We start from the raw sequence: 13,004 nt of genomic DNA, 5'->3' as shown, positions 1-13,004 counted from the left end.
TAAAAAATGTGCTACTAAGAACGTTTGGTTTAGCTAATCATGCTATATGAAAACAATCCTTAAAATTAACTCACGTACAATATGTGAAGTGCAATGTGATAAACCTCTGTAAATACAGAGATAAAAACAACAAGATTCAATACAGGTCGACTTCTGATAGAAACATAAAATGATGAGTCAAGAATGTTCGTGCGTGACTTCAACTCTTATTAATAAATAGTCCTTAGGATAAGGATTTCCTCATGAGGTGGTATAAAAAGTTCATAAAGTTCAGTTCTGAATGTAATATAGATGTGCAGGTTAATTCCCTGCTATGTGCACTGTATGTAACTCCGTGAATAGTGGTGAATAATTTGCTGATAAAACAGTACAGTTCTGAAGAAAAGCCTTGCAGGCAGAACTACTGAACATTCAGTGTCGATGTAAACTTTCTGCTGTTAGACAGGCTTACCTGGCTGTGCTCCCCGGCCAGCGTGGTTGTTATACATGGCGGAAGTACTCACAGCTGCTTCACTGTCTATAACAGCACTCGGTCCTTTTGTTTGCCACTTGGCTTATACGTTAGCTGAAGAAACTGCGGTCTCCTTGATCCTCCTAGATCCTCCTGGATCTTCCTGGAATCTATCGATAGATGAGTAGCAAAAAGGATTTAAACAACTCCATAGCTTCCTTTCTACGCGTTTCAGCACAATGCGTGCCTTTATCAAGATATTTTCTGTGGAGTAAGGATGTGCCTTTTGAATGGTTCTCATAACCCGTATGTAAGACCCATATGTAGGTAATAGGTCCTAGAGGTAATAGGCTATAACGATTTCTACTGATTGTGGACATACTATCAAACATAGTAGCTAATAACCGAGGCTACAAAGTGAAGGGAAAAAGTTACATACAAAGTTAATATATCTAACACATAATATGAGTTACGTTATTTTACCTTAGGAAGTTAGTAGCCTCGATTTATCATACATATAGGTATATTTAGTAAAAGTGATACATGACCATTAATAACTTAAAGAAGGAAAATGACTCTTTCGATTAATGAAAAGCTAAAAAACGGATATGAAATTTGATATAAATCCACTTTAGAAATAGTATTTAATTAAAAAATGTATATAAAAAGATTTTTATAAACAAGTATGTTTTTTTTTTTATTAAAAGGTATTAGTACTAAAACACTGAAAATTATTTTGTATAAAAAATATATATAGAGAAAAAATGAAAATAGGTATATAAAAAAGGGGGATGTTTATGAAAAAAAGGAGATGTATATAAAAAATATAAAAAATCTATAAAAATGGAACTGGATATATATAAATTACTCATTAAAAAAGGGGGGATAAAGATTTATAGGAAAGGGTTAAGATCTAGTTCCGCATTAAGCCCTCCTGGAATAAGGGAAGCGAAATTTACAATTAGTTCTGCTTCTGTTTGTAACAGTTTGAGTGTTAGGTTACCCCCTCTTTTGGAGGATATTTTTCTAAGTCCCCAGTATAACAATCCTTTTGTATCTTGGTTATGATCTCTCTTGAAATGAAGGGACAGTTGGTGGTCTTCATATCCTCTTTCAATATTATTTAGATGCTGTCTTATTCTGTCTCTTAGGGGTTGTCCCGTTTGGCCTAAATACTGTCTATTGCACAGGCATTGAATCAAATAGACCACATTAGTATCTGTACATTTAATAGTGTCCTTAATTTTTAATTTAAAATCTGAATTAGTTGATTCCACCTGTTTGCATCTTCTGCTAAACTTACATGCTTTACAATTATGACATGGGTAGAAACCTTCAAGGGTATTACCTAATACATCTTGGCTTTTATTTCCCTTGTTAAATTCACTGGGAGCTAGTATAGACTTAAGTTTTTTGATTTACGATATATAATTTTAGGCTTCAATTGTGTAATTTCACTTAGGAAGGGATCTTTTTGAACATAGTGCCAGTGTTTATAAAGGATATTTTTAACGATTCTAAAATCTTAATTATATTGGGTGATAAATGCGGGTTCGTTAGAAGTCTGTTGTCTTCGAGGATCCTTTTTTTCTTTGGATAATAAACTCTCTCTGTCAACTAATGTGGCACCATCTAATGATTCTTTTTATCAGTTCCTTATTATATCCCCTTTCTATAAATTTATTTTCAAGAATCTGTGCTTGTACTTTTAAATCCTCAATATCCGAACAATTCTTTCTTAACCTAAGAAACTGGCTTTTCTGAATATTCAATTTCCATAAGTCATAATGGCAACTGTTAAAATGAACATAATTGTTAGAATCCACCGGTTTAAAAAAAGTTTTTGTCTTAATTTCATTGTTGATAATTTCTACTGTTATGTCTAAGTAATTGATAAGTTTTGTAATATATTTGTATGTAAAAGATAATCCCCATCCATTATGATTCAGATCTTCCATAAATAAATTAAGTAAATCTATGACTCCAGTACATATAAAAAAAGAGATCATCTATGTTTCTCTTGAAGAGTACGAGGTTTGCGCTCCAGGGGGTGTCTAAAATAGCCTCTTGTTCAAATTGTCCCATAAATAAATTGGCATAACTGGGCGCAAACCTCGTACCCATCGCTGTTCCCTTCTTTTGTAAAAAGAATTGTCCATAAAAATTAAAATAATTATTGTTTAAAAGAAAATCTATACATCGTAAAATAAAATCTGTTTGTTGAATAGGCATATTATCTTTATATAGAAAATATTTTATGGCATTTAATCCTAAATTATGTTGGATATTCGTATATAGAGAACTCACATTGCATGTTACTAGTAGTAAGTTCTCCTTCCAATCTATTTCTTTAAGACTGTTTAGAAAATCAGTTGAGTCTTTCAGATATGTGGGAAGTTTTTTCACAAAAGGTTGTAAGAACATATCAACATATTGGGAGAGATTTGATGTAAGAGAATTGATTCCAGAAATTATGGGTCTACCAGGGGGTTTAGTGAGGGATTTGTGGATCTTTGGTAAGTAATAAAATATTGGAGTGACAGGGGTGGTTTGTTTAAGAAACTGTAATTCCTTATCATTAAGTATATTTTCTTTCTTTGCTTCAAATATTATCTCATCTAAGTTTTTCATCATGTCTTTAACTGGATTCGATCCTATTTTTTTGTATGTTTCTTTGTCATCTAGAAGTCTATGGGCCTCCTCTAGATAGTCTAAAGTATCAAGGAGTACTACTCCTCCACCCTTGTCCGCCATCTTTATTATGATGTCCGGGTTATTTTAAGTCCTGTTATTACCTGATTTTCTTTTTTGGTGAGATTATATTTTGCTTGATTCTTAGTATTACATTTGTAGATATCATCTTTAACTGCCTTCTCAAATAATTCTAAGTGTTTCCCTTTTTCTTGAATCGGATAGAAATTAGATTTAGCTTTTAATTCTGTGTGTGTGTAAATGTTTCTTTAGATTACCTGCCATAGCTTTCGATGTATTTGCATTTTGATTTTCTATTGGATTCTTAATATAACATCTTTTGAGAGTAAGTTTTCTCACATACTGATTGATTTAATGAGTGTATTAAATTTATTAAATCTGCTCGTGGGCGCAAATGATAAACCTTTGCTTAGGACTGTTTCTTGTTCTTTGTTTAGGGTCAATTTGCTCAGATTAAAAATGCCTGCAGTGTTTACTATTTCCACCTTTTTTCCAGTCTGTTTTCTTCCCCCTCTCTTTCCTCTAGTCTTCTTTTGCCTTTTTGAACCCATTCCTTTTCTAGAGGTTGATCTATATTTGTATCCCAAGAGGTGCCTTCTGCTGCTGGACCTTTCCCTAAAAAAGTGTTAGTATTGCCATATTCTTCATTGTTATCTTCAAACAATCTATATCTATTTTCCAATTCGACTGGTGGAGGAGGGGCATGCTGTCTAGTTTTCGTTTCCTCTCTTTCAAATTTATTTGGACTTCTGTAATTATTTGTGTCCCTTCTTGTATTATACTGTTGTCTCCTAAATGGAGGGGGATTATCATATGGTTTCCAACTGGAGTACTGATGTCTCCTATCATAATTATCATTTCTAACCCAATTTCTTTCATAATTCCTATATCCATTATAATATGTTCCATGTTCTCTATGGTCATTGTTGTAGGTAATCGGTTTGTTAAAAGACCTATCATATCTTGATTGTCTATAATCTCTATTATTATAGTTATTGTTATTTTCATAATGATATTTGTAATCTTCATTTTGTGTATATTGTGGTGGATTCCTTAGATTTCTCCAATTGGAGCTATATATATATATATATATATATATATATATATATATATATATATATATATATATATATATATATATATATATATATATATATATATTATAATATATATATATATATACTGTATATTATATTGTTATAATTTATTTCTGTCTATCTTTAATTCTTTGATCTTCCATTTATTCATTAGTTTTTCTTTATATTCATTAATATTTTTTCCTATATTGTCTAAGGCCCTACTCCTAGATTTAATCAATATTTTTAGAAGACCTATTGATGCTTTCTCTAATGTCTCGTACCATTCCTTGTTAAGGTCATATTCTAAAGTGAATGTGCAATTCTTTTTTAACCTTAGATCTCTAATATCCCCATATCCTTATCAATATATTTCTGAGTAAATGTCAATTCTGCTTTAAGTTTGATCTCTTTTACTAGATATTCTTCTAATTTGTCCATTAATTCTCCATTATTAGTAGGGAAACTATCTTGTATTGAACTAGGGTTAATGCCCATGCTCCCTAATATATCTTCTCTAAGATTGAAGATATCCATTATTGGTATCTAAAGAGACTTAGTCAACAGACAAATGGGAGATAAATAATACACTTATCAAGAGGAATAGTCTGGACACAGTCTAACCCTCTTGGCCTCTCAAAATAGACTGATATCTCCCCACTCAGTCAAAAAAAAGAGGATAAAAAGATTTGGTTTTATGAGCGGCGCTATTAACAGCTGAGGGAAATAAACTTGTTTATAACAAATGTCTATAAAAGTATTATTACCATGTATCACAGAAGAATAAAGCTAGAGGTTATGGTACGAGACATTAGAGAAAGCATCAATAGGTCTTCTAAAAATATTGATTAAATCTAGGAGTAGGGCCTTAGACAATATAGGAAAAAATATTAATGAATATAAAGAAAAACTAATGAATAAAATGGAAGATCAAAGAATTAAAGATAGACAGAAAGAAATTATAACAAATATTACAAATGTAAGAAATAGTATCTTAGAGACCAAATGGAAGAAATTTAAAAGGGATGACCAAGACTATTATGAACAGAGCATGGAGGCCAATACACTTAGCAATAATGAAACTACCAGGGAGGTCAATCCGAATAATAAAACAGAAAGTTTATTTAAGAAAACAAACAAAAACAATGCTAGGACTTTTGAACATAATAATTCTGATAGCTCCAATTGGAGAAATCTAAGGAATCCACCACAATATACACAAAATGAAGATTACAAATATCATTATGAAAATAACAATAACTATAATAATAGAGATTATAGACAATCAATATATGATAGGTCTTTTAACAAACCGACTACCTACAACAATGACCATAGAGAACATGGAACATATTATAATGGATATAGGAATTATGAAAGAAATTGGGTTAGAAATGATAATTATGATAGGAGACATCAGTGCTCCAGTTGGAAACCATATGATAATCCCCCTCCATTTAGAAGACAACAGTATAATACAAGAAAGGACACAAATAATTACAGTAGTCCAAATAAATTTGAAAGAGAGGAAATGAAAACTAGACAACATGCCCCTCCTCCACCAGTTGAATTGGAAAATAGATATAGATTGTTTGAAGATAACAATGAAGAATATGGCAATACTAACACTTTTTTAGGGAAAGGTCCAGCAGCAGAAGGCACCTCTTGGGATACAAATATAGATCAACCTCTAGAAAAGGAATGGGTTCAAAAAGGCAAAAGAAGACTAGAGGAAAGAGAGGGGGAAGAAAACAGACTGAAAAAAGGTGGAAATAGTAAACACTGCAGGCATTTTTAATCTGAGCAAATTGACCCTAAACAAAGAACAAGAAACAGTCCTAAGCAAAGGTTTATCATTTGCGCCCACGAGCAGATTTAATAAATTTAATACACTCATTAATATCAATCAGTATGTGAGAAAACTCACTCTCAAAAGATATTACATTAAGAATCCAATAGAAAATCAAAATGCAAATACATTGAAAGCTATGGCAGGTAATCTAACAAGAGAAATTTACACACACAACGAATTAAAAGCTAAATCTAACTTCTATCCGATTCAAGAAAAAGGGAAACACTTAGAATTATTTGAGAAGGCAGTTAAAGATGATATCTACAAATGTAATACTAAGAATCAAACAAAATATAATCTCACCAAAAAAGAAAATCAGGTAATAACAGGACTTAAAAATAACCCGGACATCATAATAAAGATGGCGGACAAGGGTGGAGGAGTAGTTCTCCTTGATACTTTAGACTATCTAGAGGAGGCCCAGAGACTTCTAGATGACAAAGAAACATACAAAAAATAGGGTCGAATGCAGTTAAAGACATGATGAAAAACGAAGATGAGATAATATTTGAAGCAAAGAAAGAAAATATACTTAATGATAAGGAATTACAGTTTCTTAAACAAACCACCCCTGTCACTCCAATATTTTATTACTTACCAAAGATCCACAAATCCCTCACTAAACCCCCTGGTAGACCCATAATTTCTGGAATCAATTCTCTTACATCAAATCTCTCCCAATATGTTGATATGTTCTTACAACCTTTTGTGAAAAAACTTCCCACATATCTGAAAGACTCAAATGATTTTCTAAACAGTCTTAAAGAAATAGATTGGAAGTAGAACTTACTACTAGTAACATGCGATGTGAGTTCTCTATATACGAATATCCAACATAATTTAGGATTAAATGCCATAAAATATTTTCTATATAAAGATGATAATATGCCTATTCAACAAACAGATTTTATTTTACGATGTATAGATTTTCTTTTAAACAATAATTATTTTAATTTTAATGGACAATTCTTTTTACAAAAGAAGGGAACAGCGATGGGTACGAGGTTTGCGCCCAGTTATGCCAATTTATTTATGGGACAATTTGAACAAGAGACTATTTTAGACACCCCCTGGAGCGCAAACCTCATACTCTTCAAGAGATACATAGATGATCTCTTTTATATATGGACTGGAGGCATAGATTTACTTAATTTATTTATGGAAGAACTGAATCATAATGGATGGGGATTATCTTTTACATCTTTTAACAATTATGTTCATTTTAACAGTTGCCATTATGACTTATGGAAATTGAATATTCTGAAAAGCCAGTTTCTTAGGTTAAGAAAGAATTGTTCGGATATTGAGGATTTTAAAGTACAAGCACAGATTCTTGAAAAAAAATTTATAGAAAGGGGATATAATAAGGAACTGATAAAAGAATCATTAGATGGTGCCACATTAGTTGACAGAGAGAGTTTATTATCCAAAGAAAAAAATGGTTCCTCGAAGACAACAGACTTCTAACGAAACCGCATTTATCACCCAATATAATTCAGATTTTGGAATCGTTAGAAAAATCCTTTATAAACACTGGCACTATGTTCAAAAAGATCCCTTCCTAAGTGAAATTACACAATTGAAGCCAAAAATTATATATCGTAAATCAAAAAATCTTAAGTCTATAGTAGCTCCCAGTGAATTTAACAAGGGAAATAAAAACCAAGATGTATTAGGTAATACCCTTGAAGGTTTCTACCCATGTCATAATTGTAAAGCATGTAAGTTTAGTAGAAGATGCAAACAGGTGGAATCCACTAATTCAGATTTTAAATTAAAAATTAAGGACACTATTAAATGTACAGATACTAATGTGGTCTATTTGATTCAATGCCCATGCAATAGACAGTATTTAGGCCAAACGGGACAACCCCTAAGAGACAGAATAAGACAGCATTTAAATAATATTGAAAGAGGATATGAAGACCACCAACTGTCCTTTCATTTCAAGAGAGATCATAACCAAGATACAAAAGGATTGTTATACTGAGGACTTAGAAAAATATCCTCCAAAAGAGGGGGTAACCTACCACTCAAACTTTTACAAACAGAAGCAGAACTAATTGTAAATTTCGCTTCCCTTATTCCAGGAGGGCTTAATGCGGAACTAGATCTTAACCCTTTCCTATAAATCTTTATCCCCCCTTTTTAAATGAGTAATTTATATATATGCAGTTCCATTTTTATAGATTTTTTATATTTTTTATATACATCTCCTTTTTTTCATAAATATCCCCCTTTTTTATATACCTATTTTCATTTTTTCTCTATATATATTTTTTATACAAAATAATTTTCAGTGTTTTAGTACTAATACCTTTTAATAAAAAAAAAAAACATACTTGTTTATAAAAAATCTTTTTATATACATTTTTTAATTAAATACTATTTCTAAAGTGGATTTATATCAAATTTCATATCCGTTTTTTAGCATTTCATTAATCGAAAGAGTCATTTTCCTTCTTTAAGTTATTAATGGTCATGTATCACTTTTACTAAATATTCCTATATGTATGATAAATCGAGACTACTAACTTCCTAAAGTAAAATAACGTAACTCATATTATGTGTTAGATATATTAACTTTGTATGTAACTTTTTCCCTTCACTTTGTAGCCTTGGTTATTAGCTACTATGTTTGATAGTATGTCCACAATCAGTAGAAATCGTTATAGCCTATTACCTCTAGGACCCATTACCTACATACGGGTCTTAAATACGGGTTATGAGAACCATTCAAAAGGCACATCCTTACTCCACAGAAAATATCTTGATAAAGGCACGCATTGTGCTGAAACGCGTAGAAAGGAAGCTGTGGAGTTGTTTAAATCCTTTTTGCTACTCATCTATCGATAGATCCTCCTGGATCTTCCTGGAATCTAGGAGGATCAAGGAGACCGCAGTTTCTTCTGCTAACGGATAAGCAAAGCGGCAAACAAAAGGACTGAGTGCTGTTATAGACAGTGAAGCAGCTGTGAGTACTTCCGCCACGTATAACAACCACGCTGGCCGGGGAGCACAGCCAGGTAAGCCTGTCTAACAGCAGAAAGTTTATATTGACACTGAATGTTCAGTAGTTCTGCCTGCAAGGCTTTTCTTCAGAACTGTACTGTTTTATCAGCAAATTATTCACCACTATTCACGGAGTTACACACAGTGCACATAGCAAGGAATTAACCTGCACATCTATACAACATTCAGAACTGAACTTTATGAACTTTTTATACCTCCTCATGAGGAAATCCTTATCCTAAGGACTATTTATTAATAAGAGTTGAAGTCACGCACGAACATTCTTGACTCATCATTTTATGTTTCTATCAGAAGTCGACCTGTATTGAATCTTGTTGTTTTTATCTCTGTATTTACAGAGGTTTATCACATTGCGCTTCACATATTGTACGTGAGTTAATTTTAAGGATTGTTTTCATATAGCATGATTAGCTAAACCAAACGTTCTTAATAGCACATTTTTTATTTAGGCATTATTTTTGCTTTTATATTTTTTATTTAGTACATTTTAGTTGTGGCCACAACTTGTTATTTGAATATTCATTTGTTTTATCTAAATATAATAATTCTCCAATACCATATAATTAAATAAATATTTGTTTATGTATATCATTTGTTACTCTGTGTTTTATTATACATATAGAGCTATATTGGTATAACCTCTAGCTTTATTCTTCTGTAATACATGGTAATAATACTTATATAGACATTTGTTATAAACAAGTTTATTTCCCTCAGCTGTTAATAGCGCCGCTCATAAAACCAAATCTTTTTATCCCCTTTTTTTGACTGAGTGGAGAGATATCAGTCTATTTTGAGAGGCCAAGAGGGTGAGGCTGTGTCCAGACTATTCCTCTTGATAAGTGCGTTATTTTTATAGCGTAAGATCGGGTTACCATGGCAATGCACTTGTTATGGCACGCTTTTCATCAAATCTGACATCAGTTGGCAGCGCAAACTTACGTTCAGTTGAAAAGAGTGACTGCTTCACCACGCTATCTTTATGAATGGAAACCTGGTACTAAAATGGAGCCGTAAATTACTTTTAGCTGTCGGCCACATCGGTAGCTTACGGCTCCATTTTTAACGACTCAATGGAAGCAAGCCCATAATTTTCAAGGGACACTAATACAAAAATGAAATGCTTTAGTTAATTAAAATATTTGAATTTTGCATTCAAATGTACCTTAACGTGCTCTGTCTTTTCAGTATAATTAGCTGCAGATTTGAGTAGATGCTGATGAGAATCAATTGAAATATAGTTGGATAATACTAATTGTTACAACTTTTTAACAAACAATTGAAAACAGATTTACCATTTTCCTTATTTACATCATGAAAAATGGGCAATGTTCCTCTTCCAGAAAATTCTTCAGCGTGGTTCACTAGCGCATCTTTCACAGTTTCATATCCACAGAGTATAACCATTTTTCGGGCCCCGATTTGGATACTGTATACTGGACCATACTGTTTAGCTAGCTGAAATAATAAATGGTTATAATCATGTGTGAGCATAAAATGATATATTATCTTAATAAATATTATACTCAACAAAATTGTATAATTCATCCTAATGAGCACTAATTAAACATGCCTTGAAAAAAGAAGGTTAAATTAAAGGTTTTCAATTGGTTTTGTGCTCAAATGCCTATAAATACATGTATCAGTTGCTGATAAGGACAAATTCCATTATGTTACTGGTGGAGAGGGAATTGCCCCACAAGCATGAACACAAATACATACACTACTATAATTATTATTATTGTCGGTTATTTGTAGAGCGCCAACAGATTCCGTAGCACTAATACATTTAAAAACAAATAGATAGCAATTGTCCTAAACAGAATCCTGTTTTGAGATTGGTAGATAAACAAAATTAAGGGACAGTAACCACTTTGAGTTTGTAATATAAAATAAAATATAAAAATACTTACTTAAAAAAACTTCATGATATATTTTTTATTATTTATTTTGCCCCTTTTCTGTCATTTATGTCTAAAATTGTGGATTTGCAATTTCTGTAAAATGAGTTGTCTAATTTAAGAACAACAGAGAGCACTTTCGTCTGGTTAGAGACACTGAAATCTAGTTCTAAAAAAAACAGATTGCTTATAGGTATAATGAGAGAATATAAATATAAAAACTAATAGTAAAATAAATGCAGCAATCTTACAAAAAAGAAAAACATTTCATGATTTAAAGAGCCAGTGCATGAATAGTTAAAGGGACATGAAGTTCAGATTTTTTCTTTCATAATTCAGAAAGAGCATAACACTTTTTAAAAAGTTTCCAATTAAGTTCTATTAAATTTGCTTCATGTTATTCTTTGTTAAGGAGATAGCTAGTGTGTGCATGCCTACAGCACTTTATGGCAGGGAAAAAAACTCTGCCATCTAGAGTTCTTGCTACTGTAGTAAAACTGCTGTAATCTAGTGCAGCAGACATGTGCACACTCCTAAACTTATCTTCCTGCTTTTCAACAAAGGATACAACAAAAAGACAATTTAATAACAGAAGTAAATTGGAAAGTTGTTTAAAATTGTATGTTTTATCTAAATCATGAAAGAAGAATTTTGGATTTGATGTCCCTTTAATGAATGTTTTAATTCAATATAATTTTCTTTAAAGGGACATGAAACCCTTAGTGTTTCTTTCATGATTCAGTTAGAGCATAACATTTTTAAAGACTTTCCAACTTACTTCTATTATTAATTTTGCTTCATTCTCTTTACATCCTTTGTTGAAGGAGCACCAGTGCACTACTGGTAGCTAGCCGAATATATCAGTAAGCCAATGACAAGAGGTATATATGTGCGGCCACCAATCAGCAAGTAGCTGACAGTTTGTTACCAAGATAGCTAAGCAAATTAGAAAATAGAAGTACATTGGAAAGTTGTTTAAAATTGCATATTCTATCTGAATCATGAAAGAAATATGGTGGGTGTCCATTTAACTATGCATGCACTGTCTAACTCACAAACCTAATTGTCTGCAGACTCAAGCCCAGATTGGTTCCTCGAAATAAAGAAATTAGTGGGTGGTGTTTGAGCATTAAAAAAAAAAAACAATTAAAGGGAAAGTCTAGTCAAAATTAAACTTTTATTATTCAGATAGGACATGTAATTTTAAACAACTTTCCAATTTACTTTTATCATCAAATGTGCTTTGTTCTCTTGGTATTCTTAGTTAAAAGCTAAACCTAGGTAGGTTCATATGCTAATTTCTAAGCCCTTGAAAGCTGCCTCTTATCACATGCTATTTTATTTGCCTTTCACAACAGGGGAGTGCTAGTTCATGTGAGCCATATAGATAACAATGTGCTTACGCTCTGGGATTTATTCAAGAGTTAGTACAACACAGCACTAATTGGTAATAATTAAAAAGTCATTTGATCAGGGGGCTGTCAGAAGATGCTTAGATACAAGGTAATCACAGAGGTAAAACGTTGTTTATGCAAAACTGGGGAATGGGTAATAAACGGATTATCTATCTTTTAAAACAATACAAATTCTAGTGTAGACTGTCCCTTTAAGGCAAAAAAGGGTGTTAATATGTTCTGATAACATACAGACTCTACTGATAGCTAATCTATTGGAAGTCCGTAGAAAACATGGTTGTAATTACCAGGTGTTGGATTTCCCTTTAACACTTCTGCTTAGTGCCCCAAACTTTTGAAGTGGCTAAAAATTGGAAGATAGAACCTCGTGTCATGAATTTGTCAGCAAATGAAATAAATCTGTAAAGTACAGGAACAGCTTTTAAATGATTATAAACTATGTTATGTTTTGTTATAACAAAAGTATGGTTGCTGTATGTCCTTGAAGCCGGTGTTTCTCAGCCTGTGTGTTAGTAACCTACTAGAGTGACATAGTACTTGCGTTAGTGTGTCACAGGTAATGCA

The 13,004-nt window shown here is 32.1% G+C and overlaps 1 protein-coding gene across 1 annotated transcript in view; it reads right to left on the bottom strand.

The window, feature by feature from the left end:
* Positions 1–13,004, bottom strand: part of LOC128655961 (cytochrome P450 2K6) — a 132,473-nt gene that overhangs the window by 83,641 nt on the left and 35,828 nt on the right. Inside the window, exon 3 of the mRNA XM_053709571.1 lies at positions 10,420–10,582. Coding sequence (XP_053565546.1) covers positions 10,420–10,582 — 163 coding nt within the window. The remainder of the gene's footprint in view (positions 1–10,419; positions 10,583–13,004) is intronic.

This window comes from Bombina bombina, chromosome 4 (genome assembly GCF_027579735.1).
Source record: "Bombina bombina isolate aBomBom1 chromosome 4, aBomBom1.pri, whole genome shotgun sequence".
Taxonomy (NCBI): Eukaryota; Metazoa; Chordata; class Amphibia; order Anura; family Bombinatoridae; genus Bombina; species Bombina bombina.
This window is presented reverse-complemented; position numbering and strand designations above follow the sequence as displayed.